This window comes from Lithobates pipiens, unplaced genomic scaffold (genome assembly GCF_037356315.1).
Source record: "Lithobates pipiens isolate NorthernLeopardFrog02 unplaced genomic scaffold, aLitPip1_a1.2 Scaffold_18, whole genome shotgun sequence".
Classification (NCBI taxonomy): Eukaryota; Metazoa; Chordata; class Amphibia; order Anura; family Ranidae; genus Lithobates; species Lithobates pipiens.
The window spans coordinates 391,186,865-391,206,796 of record NW_027507758.1 but is presented as its reverse complement, the minus strand read 5'-3'; the positions used below and the strand labels follow the sequence as shown (position 1 = coordinate 391,206,796).

Genomic DNA, 19,932 nt, shown 5'->3' with positions numbered 1-19,932 from the left:
CTTGATCACCAAACATGGAATCCCTCTATAATAATAACTACCCCCGATGTTCCACAAACTGGAAACAGACCTCCAGACCTGGTCCAAATATAAATTTTCCTGCACAGGCCGGGTAAACTCAATAAAAATAACCCTACTCCCCAAACTACTCTACCTGTTTCGCTCCCTGCCCATACTGATCAAACGGGTTCACATTAATTATTTTCAGAGTAAAATTCTGAAATTAATTTGGGCTAAGGGGGGTTACAGAATTATAAGCACATTATACTGTCATAGGAAAAGGGGGGGGGGGGGGTTGGGTCTATCTAAGTTACTTAATTACTACTACGCAGCCAGGATAGCACAGATTTCAACAGTATATTCCAAATACGAAAAACCAGACTGGATCCAAATGAAAAGATAAGCAGTCCCCCTTCACACTCTTGGCTTTTCGTTGTGGTGCCCACCAAAACCCCATCCGCCGATAATGCTGCTGACCGTGTCTCATTCTTTAGCCCTATGGGACCGATTCTGCACAGTGACAACCATGACCTCAGCGAGCAAACTGATGTCAATTTATTTAATAACCCTGACTTCCCCCAGTTATGAACATAGTAGCTTTCAAATGGTGGCTAGATAAAGGACTGTACCACATTGGACATTTTTTCACATCCTCGGGCTCTATCTCCCTCAATCACTGTATGCATAAGCTGGAACTACTCCTCTCAGAGCAATTCAGATTTTACCAAATATCACATTACTTACTCTCTATCTGGCCGGAAAAACCAACGCAGCCTAGGTTTACTCCTTACAAACTATGGTGTGGTCAGGGACTGGAACAGAGGGGAGGGATCTCGATTATTTATCTGTCACTAGTGCAACCGCATGAAAAACTCCCCTTTATGTCAGCATAGAAATCAGATTTCCAATTCAGCTGGGACCTGGAGGTATGTCAGTCGGCATGCTTCAAATCTTTCAAGGGCATTTTAAATACCTCTCTCGTAGAAGCCAGCCTGAAAGTGCTCTCTAGATGGTACTACACACCATTGAGACTGGCCGAAATGTATGAATCGGCAGATCCTCTGTGCTTCAGAGGCTGCCAACTGTCAGGAACGATGGTCCACATATGGTGGGAGTGTACCAGAATACGCTCATTCTGGAGAAAAATTTTCAATATAATCGATAGGTTCACCAGCAGCCAGGTATCCAGTTCGCTGATGGTTGCTTTCCTCAATGGAGTGATCCCAAAAATCCCCAAACACACTCAAAGGCTAATACATTTAATTCTTGTGGGTGTCAAAGTAACCATAGCAAAGGCCTGGGAACAACCAAAACTCTCAATCAAAGCAACCCTCAGGAAAGTATCCTGTTCAATGTTTCAAGAAAAGTTATCCAGCATACTCCTGAACACGGTAGGCAAATATGAAGACACATGGGAACCCTGGGCCCAATATATGGGCATATCCCTCTCTCCTTGCACTAAGCCTGAATGAGACTTCTGCAAAACACATAGATAATCAATCTCACGCTCCTAGTACATTCTCTCTCCCCTCCTTTCTCTCTCTTTACTCTTCTTTCCCTATCCTACTGCTTTCTCTCGATACTACCCAAATATTTGGGATGTCAGAAGGTTATTTTTTATCTGAAAGTTAGAAGTTTTGGTTCTAAAGTTTGCGATTAAGGCCAGTCATACTACCTGTCACAACTGCAGATATGTGATGGGATGGGGGTTGGATTTGGGGGGCTATGGACCCAGCCCGGGACAGCTTGATCCCCATGGGGTTGTTGGGTGTACAGGGTTCTTTCCTGGTCCGCCCTAATCTCTCCACATTTGTTGTTACCTCTATGGCACCCAGAAACCTTACATATGCTCCTGAATCAATCTGGTTTATTATCTGGGTTTAAACATATTCCTTACTGTCTTACATTCGTCGATTGGTTCCCCGATATATCTTTGTAATCAACTTGTTGAGCTCTAGAGCACTTTTTTAGAATTACTCTTATATTGTAATGCAAAACTCTGTTATCAATATTAGGATGTCCATTTTCTAAATGTATGCTATTTCTTAACCTGAAAATAACATTTTGAGAAATAAAAAAATAAAAAAACAATATTTAGGCCAACAATATGCCACTTATGGACTTGTCCTTAAAGTATTATTTTTTTCTGTTGTATATAGGCTCATGTCTATTGTTATTGCTGGCTATGAAAACATGGTAGATGTAAGTAAAAAAAAAACAACTGAAATGCACAGTATTGTTCACAAAGCTCCAGTTTAACAGTTTTCTACATTTTATCTGCATAATGCTGTTTTATAGCTTGAACATCTGAAGATTTCTTGTAATAATACCAGGATTTATGACTTCAGACATTGAACATAACTTTGATCTGACACAGTTTCGCTGTAAAATGCTGTGCAAAGTTTTGTTTCTTTTCCTTGAATTAAATTTATTGAATGTCCAAAACCAACACTAAATCAGGCATGATTACGTCTGCAAGATTTCTCTTTTTATAATATGGAAAATATGCAATTGTATAGAAAAAATTAATGCCATCTCGCTAAATGTAAAATAAATGATGTGGTCTTTAATAATAGAAAAGAAAATTCCAAGAAAAATGGAAATCTCTTATTTGGAGTTCTGTAAGAAGTGGTATGGACAGCTTCCGCATTCCAGAGATTAGCTGTAAACAATAGTTGGCCATTAAAGTACAATGTTTTACATTTATTTTCTAACTTTAAAGTGGTTGGGTTGTGTCCATAATGTCCATGAACTGTGGTTCAAGTATTTCTTGGCTAGATATAACTTTAAAGTAAATCTGCTGTGAGAGAATATGAAGGTTGTCAATGTCTTTTTATAGAAAACTTGCTTTATTGATCTACATGCTTGTTCCAAAGTAGAGAGGCAATTTAGCATAGCATCCAGTAAACTAGCATTTTCAGTGGGAGTTGAACAATGGCAGTGTCATAGTTGTATTTATTAATTATTGTTAACATCTCAATGGCTAAATTTGACTAGTGGCTAGTGACCAGATCTTTTGCCAAGATTTTGGCAAAGTGAAAATTTCCAATTTTGCACATTCCTTCCAACTAGTACAGAATGCGTCCCTCTTTTTATCAATTTTACCTAAATACTTGTCTTACTTAAATACTTATAATACTTGTATCTCCATATGTTTAGTGTACAATACTGAATCATGTTATTTTGATTTCATCAGATTTACATTTTCGGCTTCATAGATGGCATGGATAACTTACAAAATTTACACTGTTGTGATGCTTCTACTTCAATATCATGTCTCTTCAGCAGAAGATGGTGAAATACGAGCAAGTAAGAAAAACACTGGATATTATATGATATAAACCATATTTTGTCTCAGTACTTCAAGTTCTTTGATCTATTTTGCGTATATCTGGTTACCGCAGTTTTGTTATTGGGGAAAGGGGAGAATAGGGCAAAGATTACTGGCGACTCAAACTGCATTGAATGTCATGTTTTGCTCATTTTGATTGTTTTCTAACCTATTATGCCTATTTGTTAAAGTTGAGTTTACAGAAGTCTGAGAAGCTCTACAGTTCCATTTGTTTTAAAAATACCAACATGAAAAACCAGTAGTAAAACATCAGAATGATGAGAGGATTTCCAATCCAAATAAAAGGCCAACTATCATTGGTAGGGAAGGTCCGGATGTTCGAGTCAAACGTAAGTTTGGTTTGAACATCAGGCGTTCATATGTTTGTAGAACAAACAAACATATGGGGTGCTCATCTCAAGTTCGCACGCCACGGAGTGCCCCATTATGCACTGCGAGATCGCTGATCTCACAGTGATTGGCAAATCACTGCGCAATGTGCAGTGAGAGCCATGATTGGCCAAAGGCAGGGTGCTAAGTCCACGCCCCACACTATATAAGGCTGCTGCTTACACGGCGGCCGTATATAGTGAATGAATGGATATGTATATATAATGCAGTTCAGAGTCTTTAGTGCAGTTAGTGTAGTATATATTATACAGTTCATTATCATATCGTACTTGAGAGAGAGTAATACAAGTATAAATATTACAGTATATATAATGCAGTTCAGAGTATATAGTGCAGCCTGTATAGTATATATAATACAGTTCAGAGTATATAGTGAAGCCCGTATAGTATATATAATACAGTTCAGAGTATATAGTGGATAAACTAAAGTGATATACAACCCTGAATGCACTATAAAATACAGTGGCGTCAGTGTAGTCCATATAATACATTGCAGAGTATATAGTGCAGTCAGTGTAGTATATATAATACAGTGGAGAATATATAGTGCAGTGCAGAGCATATAATACAGTGTATTTAAGTGGTTAAGGAGAACCCTATGACAGAATTAAGGAATAAAACGGTGTGGGGTACACCCCAAAATCCATATCAGGCCCTTTGGGTCTGGCATAGATTTTAAGGGGAACCCCATGCCAATTTTTTTTTTAAAAAAATTGGTGTGGGATCCCCCTAAAATCCATATCAGACCCTTATCCAAGCAAGCAGCCTAGCAGGCCAGGAAAGTGGGGGATGATCGAGCGCCCCCCCTCCTGAACCATACCAAGCCACTTACCCTCAACATGGGAAAGGTGCTTTGGGGTGCCCCATTACCATTGAACAAACGCTGTGGAACAATCCATTACATGTTGCAACACCTATGTGGCTATTGCTGATTGTGTATTGGTTTCAAGAGCCCCATAGCTCCTATAATGTACTCTTTTTAATGCACTGTTTTATCAATAAAGAACTTTTTGGTTTTACAACATTGAGTTGGTTCCAGGATTATAATAATTGGTGGCACATATATTGATGTATTGGACCTACTCAGGCAGTCCCTGAGCGCTTTCTTTGCCCAAGTGAACTTGTATATGGTTTCAACTGAAGGATTTATGTATCTTCTTACAATCTTAAATGAACTTTGTGAAATGAATATAAAACTCCATAGACACTTGCTTGAGAGAGTGTATTACAATATTGATGTCATATTTGTCTTTAATGGTGTCATGACATCATAAGAAGTTATATAAGGGTTCATTTTTGCACTGTTGTCCTGTTAGAGCTGAACCTTGCAAGGTATGCTGGAATTTGCAGTTCCATTAGAGCTGGAGGCAAATTCTCCTAAACCAAATGTGTTGTTAAGATTCATTTATTTTATCCACTGATATATGACCTCAGTAACATAGTTAATGGATCAGATTACTGACATAAACCCAAGAGTCTAAACAATTACTTTAGTATAATTCAGAAGATAGCATTTACAGATGTTGCTTCAATGTGAAAAGAGGTGATATTCTTATGTTTTCCTTGTGAATTGGACACCTTCTGTTTTTTGAAGATTTTATTTTAGGGCATTTCTTTTGTTTGGCTCAATGTGTTGGCAATGGCTTTTGATGTTTCAGATTACTTTTTTCCATTTCAACTTTTTGTTGCACTTCTAGGGATTTATATTGTTATATAAGTATATGCTGGATAAACGAAAGCTTCCACTGAATTACCATACAAAATCAATATGGAACATAGAGTTATATAGTATTTATGATGTTTCAGTGTGTCCCAGTATAAAATAATATTATAAAACTTATATACTATTATAAAAAAAGCAGAGTCCATCTAAACCAGAGGTTGACAATATGCTAGATTTTAGATACTTTGCATGTGGCACCACTGTTTTCAAATACTGAAATTAACATTTTTCAAATTTTGCTTAAGAAACACTCCAGGGCAAGTTAGCTGTAAGGCTCAAATATGTTATCAATAAAGTAAGCAGTATTGTTTAGTAACCTTCTTTTGATAGTACAATAATTTTATTTATTTTTTTGTGCTAGAAGTGCCCAATAAAAGGGTCAGTTTGGACTGTTATTGGGGGACTCAAAACAACTAGTACTATTACCATACCAGCATTTTTACCCAAGTGTGTTAACTTTAACAGGACATGTTTGCAGTATTATTTATAGGAACAACACAACAAAAGAAAGAACTATATATTGAAAAATTACTACTATGCTATTAAATGAGCTTTTGTCATTTACACAGATTTTTGGAAACCTATATTTATAATCCTTTACAATTAACTATAAAAACAAAACAAAACATGAATTTGACAGTTTTAAATGGTAGTGTCCATGTCTCCTAGATCGAAAAAGAGCATGAATGGTGACATGTCACCCCAAAAGGCCATGTGGGCTTAAATTGATTGACCTGCCAGTATTTTTACCACTGATAACATTTTTTTTTAACATAAAACTTAAATTGATTGATCTGCCAGTATTTTTACCACTGATAACATTTTTTTAACATAAAACGGAATGTTTTCCACTCTAATGGTTATTAGTCTGGCACATCGAATAGGCAGAGTGGCATCCCCATACAAAGAAGTCTATGAACTAGGCTGCATGCTCTTCAGCACCATGTTAGGGCTTTTCAGTACCCACCTGACACTGGGCTTGTCTTCACCAAGTATGCTCCAAGGAGATATTTATAATATAGGGGGCTATGTACAAATTCCTGTTTCTAGATTTTTAGAATGCATTCTACTACACAGTGTATCTTTTTAAACAAATCCAAAGCACAAGTGCACTTGTTTATGTCCTCCCTTTCTGAACTTTCATAATAAATTTAGATTCAGATGGGTCAAAAGTCCCTCTGTGGCCAGGCAGGTTAAAGCCTAGATTTAAGTAAAAATGTTAAATGTTAACAAAATCAGCACAAGGAATGATATACTGTATACATTTTAATAGAAATGTCAATCGTGCTGGCTGTCCTTATTGAAATTTGAAGCCCTCTGCCTCTCCTCCTTGGAGTCATGATTTTCAGGTGCTGCAGGGGTTAAAATGAGTGCTGGACCCATCACAGGCACTAGTCAAGTATGCCAACTATGGCCACCCTTTCCGCCTCCTTCATCCATTCATAGAAACTGTACTGTAGCTCCCATGAATGAAAAGTGATCTATAAATGGAGGATTAGTGGATAAATAAAAGTCCACCCCCTTCATTCATAGATTACTTTTCATTGATGGAAGCTTTAGCACAGTTTCTATTAGTTGAGGAGGGGGAAGAAAAGGACGGGCATAGTTGGCACTATTAATAAGTGCTCATGCTAGTTCCAGCACATGCATTTTACCCCTGTGGTATGGGAAGATTACGACTGTGGGGGGTAAGGGGGGGGGGGGTGACGACTTTAGATTCCAACTAGGAAAGCCAGTGCCAGCACAGAGGGCATTACATAATTTATGTAAGTACCATCCCTTGTCCCTATGTTGATGAAAAAAAAATGAAAATTAAAGTAAATTAAGGCTGCTCACACGTGAGTACCAGGAATGAGAAGATTACAGAACAGAGGCTGTACTGCAATCAGGAAGCTGCACAGTAAAAACCTCAGAGTTTTAGGTAGGTATGTCTCCTCATAGTAAGGTACCTTGTCAAGGTTAGGATGCCTGCATGCATCAAAAAAAGCTAAAGGCTATGCTTTCTGGAAATTCGGCCTGATTACAGAGCCAAAGAGCTGACTCAGTAAAGGGTCAGAACTCTGCAATGATACTACTGCTTCACCACAGAGAGCAGCTGCTGGCAGGAGATGAGCTTTTCTGCACAGGTTATGATTATTGTAGAAAGAAAATTAATTTTAAAACTTTGAACACCTTCTGTTTTGATGAGCCTGGATGTATTAAGGAATTGGTTCATAAGAAGCTACAAGAATCCTTTAAGCTATACTTTAAGCTCAAGCCACACTTCTCTGAAGCACAGCGGGTCAGCCTGATTATTACAGGTTGCAGGGGGATCCCCAGTCTTTGGCTTTTAGTCTTTCCGCAGATGACCCAGCCAGATGATCCTGATCGTGCCCACACAGCAGAAGCTAATCTTAAGTCATTACATCAGGGTAAACGCACCGCCGACCAATACTGTTCTGATTTCCGCCGCTGGGCACCTGACTCAGGGTGGAATGACCCCGCTCTAAAAAGCCAATTCAGGCTAGGCTTATCTGATTCCATCAAGGACTCCTTAGTTCACTACCCTGGACCGAAGTCATTAAATGAAGCCATGCAAGTAGCCATCCGTATAGACAGGTGCTTACGGCAAAGGAGTACAGAGAGGTTTGTTTCTTTGCCCCCTAGTATGCTTCCCACCTTTTCTTATTTTCCTGAGCCCTCTCAGCCTCTCCAGGAGGATGAGCCCATGCAAATTGGCGCTACCCATTTATCCTCTGGGGAAAAGGCTAGAATGAGATCTCAGGGTCTCTGCTTATATTGTCGCAGCCACTTTATCGCTAGCTAAGTCCTAGCTTAGTCCTAATAAGCCGAGAAACTCCAAGAGTCTAGTGCGGGTGGGGTCTGCTTCCATAGACCATACTGTGTCTGTTTCCCTCAGAGATGACTTATTTGTTCCTGCACAGCTGAGTTATTTCAAGTTTTCTCACCACCTCTCCGCTTTCATTGATTCTGGTGCTGCTAGCAATTTCATTGATAGGGATCTAGCACACAGTCTACAGATTCCATTGACAAAGGTGCACAGGCCCTTCTCAGTCTTAGGCGTTGATTATTCCCCCTTGTCCATGGGTCTGTTGACCTTGTGTATGGTTACCTATTACCCTGACCATTGTGGAATTTCACAGGGAGACAATCAGCTTCTACCTGATCGCTTCTCCTGCTTATCCCCTTATCTTGGTGTATCCCTGGCTTAAACTTCACAACCCGCCTCAAATGTGACTACAGTTTACTTAACCATGTACCTTTATATGACTCCTGGGGGGGGGGGGGGGTGTCATAACCACTTAGTGCCCCTGTTCCTCATTCCAGCACCTGGGTGTTGGCTGTTGCTTTCCCCCTGTCTGTGTTCACCTGCAAGGTGATTGATCAGATCAGTTATCTGATTTAAGCAAACCAAACACTCTATCCCTTGCTTGTGATAGAGACAGTTACCTGCATTATTCCTGATCAAGCTTCCCAATTGTATGTCTTGCTTTGCTGATAGATTTCCCTGTGTATGACCCGGATCGGATATTGGACTGTTCCCTGAACTCAGCCTGCCTTTCACCTAGACTGTCATTGGATCGGATTTCGGACTATTCCCTGAACTCAGACTGCCCTATTACCTGGACTGTCTTAGAACCATGCTATGTGTCTGCTAAACTGCAAGTAGTCTGTTGTGTGCTCTGTTCATGTCTCCCTGATGTGATGGTCAGGCACTATAGCGTTGTGTGTGTAGTGCCCAACACATTTAGGTGGGTGCTAGTAGGTAAGTGTTAAGTAAATTGCCTTTGCCTTACCCTGTTTGTTTAGGCCTGGTTGTTTAATTTGGTTTGGGAAGAGTAACGGAATAGAGGGGGTGTGACCACCTGTACTCTGCCCTGGAAAAACCTTCCTTGCTTTCCCTAAGAAATGTTCTGGAAAGAAGGCGGGCTGTGGACTGGAGTGCAGGCAGTTTGTATAGATGGCCCTGGTTCAATCATGAATTTGTATGGGCAGGGGCGGGGCTGATATATAAACTGAGGTCACATGCTTCCTGGGGAGAATGGGAAGAAACTGAGTGGAGAGAAGCAGCCAAAATGTGACTCTAAGGAGCAGGCTTGAAGGCCTGGGGGTTCAGAGACCTCAGCGCTGGAGAGCAGAAACCAAAACCTGAAAGCCTGAGGGTTCAAAGACCTCAGTGCTGGATGGTTCAACAACACCATTACACCTAAAAGAAAACCCTGGGAGAAGTGAACCAGGCATCCTGGCTGGGATGGTTCTATCTACAAGAAGCGGGAAGTAGCTGCAAAGAGAATGGAGTAGACCGGGATGTCATCCAGACTTTCCTGAACTGACCTGGGAGGATCACAGGAGGCAAGATAGGCAGGTGAGGCCTGGGACTTCCAGCATCCATTTACCAAGGTGTTTTTTTAGAGAGGCACCGGGCAGTTCATTAAGGGAGAGGGATTTAACTACTCTAAGGAACCAGAAGGAGGAGGCAGCTCATATTTCCCTTTAATACAATTGCAACGGACTGCAATCAAGTGAATTAAGGTATCTGTTCAACCTTACAGACTGTTTCTGATGTGACTTGTGCAGGGGTGGAAGAACGGAGGTATGTTAGCAGTAAAGTATGAACAACCCAGCAGCTCCCAAGGGAGTAGCGCGCTACATGTGTAAGTCCTGGGGGCAACCAAGTACCGGTAGGCCTGCTTATCTTAAGGGAAAATGGGCTGCTATAGGTGAAGTGCACAGTAGCTCGCTATAGTGTCTGACCACCTGCATTGAGGTAGATGTGACATTCATGACACCCTGCTTCTTGATAGCTGGTACTTATTGACAATTGATGTGTAAAAAAAATGTATATACCGTATTTATCGGCATATAACACTCACTTCTTTCCCCTTAAAATCTGGGAAAAATCGTGGGTGCGTGTTATATGCCAATCCCCGCCAATCTCCTGTTGATTTATGGAAACGAGAGAGCGGAGCCGAAATACAGAAAGCCGAAGTACACTAGCTTTACTCAGCTCCTCTTGCAGTCCTGCCCACCTCCACTGATTGCGAGCGGAGCCAGGATACAGAAAGCCGAGTGTACTTCGGCTTTACTCGGCTCCTCTCGCAGTCCTGCCCACCTCCACTGATTGCAAGAGGAGGGAGCGCCGCTGACATACAGAAAGCCGAATGTACTTCGGCTAGTCTCGGCTCCTCTCGCAGTCCCACCCCTGACTGTGAGCAGAGCCAAGTAAAACCGAAGTGCGGTTGCCTTTCTGTATCCTGGCTCCACCAGCTCCTCTCCATCGGCACCAAATTTAAAATGGGGAACTGCTGCAAAGAGACTGGCAAGGCTGCAAAGGCTCTGGGCAAGGCTGCAAAGGTACTGGGCAAGGCTGCAGATGGACACTGAGCAATGCTACAATGATGGCCAAGGCTACAGATGGACACTGACAAGGCTGCATTGATGGGCAGTTTAATGTAAGTTTTTTTGCTTAAATTTCCCTCCTAAAAGTTTTTTTCCTTAAAATTCCCTCCTAAACTTGGGGTGCATGGTATACGTCGGTGCATGTTATACGCCAATAAATATAGTAGTTTGTCCATTTGTTCCTGCAAAAGAAAGAAAGACAGCTGTAAATGTCTTTCACATTTCTGTGGAAAAGCAAGATGTTGTGTCACAAATCTGGGTAGTAAGAACTTTGTGTATTGTGGAAAGAATAGGTCTGATTGGATCCTGTGTAGTGCACTTTTCCTCAAAAAAGGCTACAAAATGGGAATGAAGCCTCATGAGGGGAACAGCATTCTGAAATTTGGACGTCGTAAAGTTCTCCAGGTTTCCAAATGGGTACGTATATGTAGGGTCTTTCCTCATATCTGCCAATAAGGGCCACCTGGAGGAGAAGCCAAAATGGGAGAGCCTGGCGTAGCCAGCTTGTGCTAAGCTTTGGAAATCAGGGTCAGACATACCTGGTTGGGAATTGCTCAATATGGGTTAAAGTACCATGAGGTGATATTCCCACACTACCAAATATGTGTGTCTTAATCAATATGCTGCAACACTGAAGGAAATATCAGAACCCAAATAAATATATATAAAGTAAAAGTAGTGCTGCGCTAAATAATCTAAATAATATGCAAAATAATGTGCCAGAGTGCAAAATAAGGTGCCAGAGTGATCAGTACAAGATAGGCAATGTTCTAGGTCAATATATAACAAATCCTAGGTACTATAGAAATGTGTTGCATGCCCTGCAGTTTCTATGTAAACAGCAAAAATATGTCAATATGATAATAAGCGTGTCACATTTTCAGACAGTTCTTCATAAAACAGTTAAAAAATATTTTAAAATATATCCACATGGTGTGTAAGTGGAGTGAAAAAATAATGCTCAGTAAAAGGTGCACTAAAATAATAATTCCTAAAATAAATCCTAAAAGAATGATAAAAATTCTAAAAATGCATAACACATAAAAATATTTCCTTAAAATATATGCCGCAAATATTCTTATAGGTGAAATCAAAAAGGATGAGTAGTGTCCATATAAAGTTCAACGTTGAGTAGGTGTATTGTGGAGTGAGCCAGGTCAGGGAGCACTTGAATAGATGCTTCATAAAAGTCAACTCTGGCACATAATGGTTTCTTTGACAGAGTTAAAAGCTATCCAACACAGCACGTCTCTTGAGTGGTCTGATGAGGGTGAATGTGAGCCCACAACGCGGGCCTTATCTATCTCCAGCGGGCTGGTTGGTGTCTAGTCTAGCAGGAGAGTCATCAGGGTGATTCCAAAGGGCACAAACAGCTCTGACCTGTGTCTTTCAGGTCAGAGCTGTTTGTGCCTTTGGGATTACCCTGATACTTGCATTATTGTGGTGATTCTGCTTTCTGTGGGTATAAGAATTGTGTGCAGAATCTGAGGCTGATAGGACTCCTGAGTGGGACTAGTAGATTCCAGGAGAGAGATCCTAAAGTGGAGCTAGGTCACCTCCAGCCTTCAATCCAACCTCCTCCATTTTCTTTTTCAGACGCCTCCCCCCCCCAATGTGGGCTGCACGTTTTCTCTAAATGTAGGTGTTTTGTAGCCCTGATGTCTGCCATCTCTGAGTTTTGTGAGGCTTTCAATTTCAATGAGGATGGCGCAAAAAGGGAGGAGGGTATAAGTATTGTATAGGGGAATCAGGAGGAGTATCAAGTATCAGTGTGACTGCCAGTTCCTGGTCAGCTGTCTTTGCTGCAGTCCAGCGCTGTCTTAATACCAAGGCATTACTGCTAGTGGCTGTCATAGCTAGCTAGCAATAATCACTGTGTTCTTCATTGTGTGCTTTACCTGCCAAATCCCCCTGCCGAGAGAATAGAATGGCTCTGCGAAAGAGATTCCCTCATCAACACTGGCTGTGTTGATTGGGGAATTGGGCAATTTTCTTTCCTGCAAACACAGAAAAACCACAGAGAAATTTGCAATCTCTATGATTGGTCTAAAGCGTGAGAGGCGTAACTGTCATTAGTTAAAGCAAACTCTTCCAGAAATAAACTTCCTTATAGCAGTCATGATAGGATGCATATGCAATAATTACTAAAATTTTCTAAACTCGCTAAAGGAATTAGGGTTAAATGAATGCTGGAGATAGGATTTAAAAGCTAAGCTCACCTTATCAAGAACATTGCCTATGCCCCGGTAGATAAAAAAAAACAAAAACTGTGCAGTTTTTAAAAATGCTGAGTAAAGTAATTTCCATACCTGTAGGGTATTTACACCTCCCCCCACAATACTTGGCCCAAAAATGACTTTGGTTACCATTCCGCTGTCCTGCCTTGTTGCTAGGGTACTCCAGCCATTGGATGCTTACATCCGACATCACTGGAATGAGTACTCTACCTTGTGCAAAACATCACACATGCATCTCTTCCCCTGTTGAAGCAAGAGTGAGCTCAGCAGCTGCTGTAACGGGTGAGAGAGAGAAAGCATGCCAGAGCCTAGACCAAGTTTGAGTGATCACCCCTGTGATGATGGTTGGAGCATCCTAGCAACAGGGCAGGATGGAGGAATGCTAACTATGGCATACTGTGTAACTGTGGGAGGGCCGACAATTACATTGATTGCATAAGCAATTTTCTTGAAAAAGTGAATTTAGCATGCTTATATCATCTTTCCTAAATATACAACATTCATCATGGTTAATTATCCCATGGAATTGCCTGCTCATTGCCTAGCAGTATGTTGTTCGTTCAAAACTTCAAGTAGTTTAGAACCTTTTGCTGTTTTTAAATATATATAAAACATAACTGTTTCTGTCCCTTTCCCTTAGGTTGCAGAACTGCTCCAAATGATCTAGTTTTTATTCTAGATGGCTCATGGAGTGTAGGTCCTGAAAATTTTGAATTACTAAAAAAATGGGTTGTTAACATTACAAGTAATTTTGATATTGGACCTAAATTTACTCAAGTTGGAGTGGTTCAATATAGCGACTACCCAGTTCTTGAAATCCCACTTGGAAGACATGAATCTATAGAAGATCTTATCAGAAGAATGCAAGATATTGATTATCTAGGTGGGAATACACGGACTGGAAATGCAATTCAGTTTGCAATAGAAAACCTTTTTGCTAGGTCATTGCGACCATTAACCAAGATTGCCATTGTTCTAACTGATGGAAAATCTCAAGATGATGTAAAGGACATAGCAGAAGAAGCAAGGAAAAATAAAATTACTCTATTTGCCATTGGGGTGGGCTCTGAAATTGAAGAAAGTGAGCTAAGAGCAATAGCCAATAAGCCTTCCTCAACATACGTGTTCTACGTTGAAGACTATATCGCAATATCAAGAATACGAGAGATCATGAAGCAGAAGCTCTGTGAAGGTAATCTTATAATAATAAATTGGGCTTATAAAACAAAACAAAAAACAACTAACTACCAGTAATTGTTGCAACAACTTCATTGTTATATTATTTAAGTCTCAGTATTAACGTTATGCAGAAATAATAAAGTATATGTAAAGTCAAATAATTTGTTTTTCAATTTTGATTAGAGTAGGGTTAGATCACTTGTTTGTCTTTTATTGTTGTCTTTGTCCTAGCTGAGGACACTCACTACTGGTCCTGCTGACCATTGTCTCTGGTATAGTAAGTGATGGGAAATCCAAAATGTCTGAGTTGTCATTGAAACAGACAGTGGGGGGTAAATCCACAGGGGAAACCTGTTATAGAAACAACTTTTTTAAGATGGAATATTGCCTTGTTTTGGAGAGCTCCCTCTTTCTGTGTCTCTGGTGCAGGAAGTGAAGTGTAATTTTCTACTCTATTCTAAACTAAAATAAATAAAGAAAAAGGTTTGGCTTTACATACTCTTAACCACTAATAAGAACTTAAACAGCAGAAAGGGCTTGTGTAGCATGGTACTGCATTTGCCTTTTCTTTGTAAATCAGGCATTTCAACCTTTAAAGAAACAGTGGGCTGATTATAGTGGAATGTATCTTTAAGGGGTCACATTATATCTATTAAGCGTAACACCTACTGTACCTAATTCCAGAAAAAGACTACTGCACTTTGATGTTTACTGATATAGTAAAAAATTTTACTTGAAACATTTTATACTGAAATAAAGGATCATTATACATTCCCTGAAGCTTTCAGCTGTAAAAGTAACAAAGTTTAAGAACAGCTGGGTCTTCATTCAATTTAAATCCTTAAACTGGTCGAAGGTTGCAAAGAAGAAGTGAGAGGGGCACAAGTGGCCCAACAATAAATGTGGTGGTTTAAACCTGAACTCTAGCATTGGCATTTGCTGATTAGCTGAAAGCTGATTGGCTACCATGCACAGCTGCACCAGATATTGCATTCTCCAGTTTAAGCAAATTAACCCCTTTTGTTTCTGTGCAGGAACTTCCTCTAATAAAGGCCAGTAACTGCTGCTCCCTCTACTTGTGCAGGTTGATTGGTCTTTGATCAGCATCCTTCCTCTTGTTTTCTGCATGCAGCCTATATTGTAAAGCAGTGGTTCTCAACCTCAGTCCTCAAATACCCCCAACGGGCCATGTTTTCAGGTTTTCCTTTACTTTGCACAGCTGATTTAAATCAATATCAACGACATTGTATTGATAAGAGCTATTTACCTAAGGGAAGTTCCCAAAACATGGCCCATTGGGGGTACTCGAGGACTGAGGTTGAGAAGCACTGGTTTAAAGACCCTTATTGGTCCCACTCCCATCTCTTCTTTCTACACAGGTTATGTGAAGCACAGTGATGATTCACTGTTAATTTTATATGGTAATTACTGGCTTTGTCAAGGCATTTGGTGCACACAAAGCAGTTTTATATCCTCTGTGGCATTTAACCAGTTGCCGACCGCCGCACGCCGATGTACGTCGGTGCAATGGCACGGGCAGGCATAAGGGCTTACATGTACGTCCCTTGCCTCCCGCGGGTCGGGGGCCCGATCGGGCCCCCGCCCGGTGCCTGCGGCGGTCGGTATTCGTTCGGGAGCGATCCCGGACGAGGGGACGGCCATTCATTCATGGCCACCCCCTCGCGATCGCTCCCGACGAATGAAAATGCTCGGTGACATCACTTCCTCTCCTGTAATGTAAACACAGGAGAGGAAATGATGTAATCTCTCCTCGTGTCGGTCTTTTTCGTTCCGGCACGGAGGAGAGAGGATCGGTAAGTTGCACCCAACACTACACTTACAGTAGAACACGCCAGGCACACTTTTCACCCCCCTGATCACCCCCAATCACCCCCCAATCACCCCTGCCCCCCCCAGTCACAGTGACACCAAGTGCATTTTTTTTTTTTCTTTTTTTTTTTTTTTTTTTGCATTGGTGTCATTTGTGACTGTAATAACTGTTAGGGCAGTTAGGGCTAGCCCCCTTTAGCTCTAGGGTGCCCCCCTAACCCCCCCCAATAAAGGTTTAACCCCGTGATCACCCCCCGTCACCAGTGTCACTAATAAGCGATTTTTTTCTGATCGCTGTATTAGTGTCACAGGTGACCCTAGATAGGCAGGTAAGTATTTGGGTTCGCCGCAGCTTTTTATAGCGTCAGGGACCCCCATATACTACCGCATAGCCCCCTGATTGCCCCCCAGTTAACCCTTTCACCAGTGATCACCATATAACTGTTACAGGTGACGCTGGTTGGTTAGTTATTTTTTTTTTGTTTCAGGGCACCCGCCATTTATTACCTAATAAAGGTTTAACCCCCTGATCACCCGGCGGGTGATATAAGTTTTTTAGGGTCAGATAAGGCCTGCGTCGCCCCAGCGTCAGGTTAGTGCCAGTACCGCTAACACCCACGCGCAAAGCATACACCTCCCTTAGTAATATAGTATCTGATCAGATATATATTATCGTTGCCAGCATTTTAGGTTTCCCAAAACGCATTGTTAGCGGGATCAGCCCAGATACCCGCTAGCACCTGCGTTTAGCCCCTACGCCAAGCCCAGCCCAGCCCACCCAAGTGCAGTATCGATCGATCACTGTCACTTACAAAACACAACACACATAACTACAGCGTTCGCAGAGTCAGGCTTGATCCCTGCGATCGCTAACAGTTTTTTTTGTAGCGTTTTGAAACAGTCGCTGACAGGCTAGGTGCTTTTTTACCTGTGAGTCTCACTAGTGTACCCCTAAATTTAGAGCCCAAAATGGCAAAGCGAAGGTACACTAGTGATGAGGCCTACACGTTTCTGAGCATGACAGATAGTGAAGAGGACGTCACTCATCTGTCAGATTCAGGCTCAGAATACGAACCTGTAGAGGACAGCGGCTCCATGACAGATAGCTCTGACGACGGAGATGAGGCCGCTGCTAAGAACAGGTGTGCCCAATCCCGTATGTATTCTGTTGTTGAGGTGCAGGAACCACAGGTCACTCGTATGGAGCAGAGACGTACTAGAGCCGCTCAGCCTTCTGGTGAACTGGCAAGCACCAGCGGCCTAGTACACCCTGGACCTACATCCAGCACTGCAGTAACACGTGGTGACGTGGTGAGTCCCATAAGTGCAGTTCAAGCTGGCGAGGTGGCAAGCACAAGTAGTGTCCCGCTGCCACCAAGAAAACAAAGACAGGCCCGTCGTACCCATAGTGCCCTTCCTGCAGAATTCGCCAATCCTATTTGGGTGCCCACCACTTCTGCAGAACCCGTACTTCCCCCATTCACTGGCCAACCTGGCATTAACGTGGAAACAGTTGATTTTACGACACTTGACTTTTACTCACTGTTTTTCACCGAAGATCTCTATAGATCTATTGTGGACCAAACCAATTTGTACGCTGCTCAACACATCGCCACTATTCCCCAGTCCGCCCTTGCCAGACAATGGAAACCAGTTACGGTTTCCGAATTTAAAATCTTTCTGGGCCTCTCCCTCAACATGGGCATAACCAAAAAGAGTGAGTTGCGGTCATATTGGTCCATTGACCCAATTCACCATATGCGCGTGTTCTCTGCTTCCATGTCCAGGGCACGATACGAGATGATTTTGCGGTTCATGCACTTCAGCGACAATGAACTCTGTCGTCCTCGTGGAGACCCTGAGTACGATCGGCTCTACAAAATTCGGCCCCTCATAAACCACTTCAACCAACGTTTTGCAGCCTTGTTTACTCCCGATCAAGTTGTCTGCGTTGATGAGTCCCTGATTAAATTTTCTGGTCGCTTGTCATTCAAGCAATACGTCCCCAACAAGCGTTCCAGATACGGGGTCAAGATGTATAAGCTCTGTGACAGGGCCACAGGCTATACACGTAGTTTCATGGTTTATGAGGGAAGAGATAGTCACGTAGAGCCGGAGAACTGCCCTGACTACATAGGAAGCGCTGGCAAGATAGTGTGGGACTTGGTGTCACCCTTATTCGGAAAGGGGTACCACTTGTACGTGGACAATTATTACACAAGCGTGCCACTGTTTAGTCACTTGTTTGATCATCAGATTGGAGCATGTGGCACCGTACGACCTAATCGCCGGGGCTTTCCCCAGCGGCTTGTAGAGTCCCGTCTTAGGCTGGGGGAGAGAGCCTGCTTGCGCAGTAATAATTTGCTCGCTATGAAGTGGAGGGATAATAAGAATGTTTTCGTTCTTACCTCCCTTCATGCAGACACGACGGTCCAAATTCCTACGGCGACTGGTATTGTGGAGAAACCCCTCTGTGTCCACAAATATAACCTTAACATGGGAGGGGTGGACCTCAATGACCAGTTGTTGGCGCCGTATCTAGTTGCCCGTAAGTCCAGACGCTGGTACAAAAAAGTGTCTGTTTATTTATTCCAATTGGCTATACTGAATGCTTATGTACTACACAAAGCTTCAGGACGGACTGGATCCTTCCTCAAATTCCAGGAGGATATCGTCAGAGCCCTTCTGTATCCAGGCGGTGCTCCACCTCACCTTCCCCTACCAGATGCAGTAAGCCGGCTGCATGAGAGGCATTATTCTTATGTCCTCCCGAGTACCCCTACCCAACGAGCCCCCCAAAGAAAATGTCGTGTCTGCAGAAAGCGCGGATTTAGGCGTGACACCCGTTCTTATTGTCCCCGCTGTCCTGGCCAGCCTGGTCTTTGTCAGGGTGAGTGTTTTGAACGCTACCATGAACTAGTTGAGTATTAGCGTAGGGTACAGCATTGCACAAGCTAGGCACACGTTCACAGGGTCTCCCAAGATGCCATCACATTTTGAGAGACCCAAACCGCTGGAACCGTTACAACAGAAGTGTTAAAGTTACATAAAAAAGTGTTAAAAAAAAAAAAAAAAAAGTAAAAAAACCAAAAAAACCAAAAAAAATATAAAATAAAAAAACCAAAAATAGTTGTCGTTTTATTGTTCTCTCTCTCTCTATTCTCTCTCTATTGTTCTGCTCCTTTGTACTGTATTCTATTCTGCAATGTTTTATTGTTAACCATTTTTTGTTTTCAGGTATGCCATTCAGCTGTAGCGTGGATTTATTTATCTTGACAGCAACAGCGTTTGCTCCCACGATACGTAAAGCCACGACTCCAGCGCTGTCGGAGGTGATTTCACCACCACAGTTAAAAAAGAGCATATATGCCGAAGCATGGGGGCATAAGGGGTGGAGGAGCGATTTTGTTCCTAATGCCACGTACATACAGTCAAAATTCCGACGGAGGGCTTGCCCGTGGAAAAGTTTGAATGTATGTACGCGGCATAACTTTTTTGCGGGAGGATGCCCCCATGCTTCGGCATATATATATTTTAGGCACAGATTGTGTTAAATGTGTTATTTTTTGCGATTTTTTTTGTATTTGCTTTGCAGGTATGGTAAGTCCTACTGTTATACTGTAATGTTACTTTGTTTTATTGTTAACCATCATTTGCTTAGCAGGTACGCCATTCTGCTGCAGAGCGGATTTATTTATCTTGACAGCAACAGCGTTTGCTCCCATGATACATAAAGCCGCGACTCTAGCACTGTCGGGGGTGATTTCACCACCACAGTTAAAAAAGAGCATATATGCCGAAGCATGGGGGCATAAGGGGTG

General features: G+C 42.0%; 1 protein-coding gene across 1 annotated transcript in view; it reads left to right on the top strand.

Annotated features, from left to right (window-relative positions):
• COL21A1 (collagen type XXI alpha 1 chain) overlaps positions 1 to 19,932 on the top strand; it is a 285,509-nt gene that overhangs the window by 55,080 nt on the left and 210,497 nt on the right. The window contains exons 2-3 of the mRNA XM_077487822.1: positions 3,197 to 3,309; positions 13,743 to 14,294. Of these exons, the coding sequence (XP_077343948.1) occupies positions 3,219 to 3,309; positions 13,743 to 14,294 (643 nt within the window). The 5' untranslated portion in view covers positions 3,197 to 3,218. The remainder of the gene's footprint in view (positions 1 to 3,196; positions 3,310 to 13,742; positions 14,295 to 19,932) is intronic.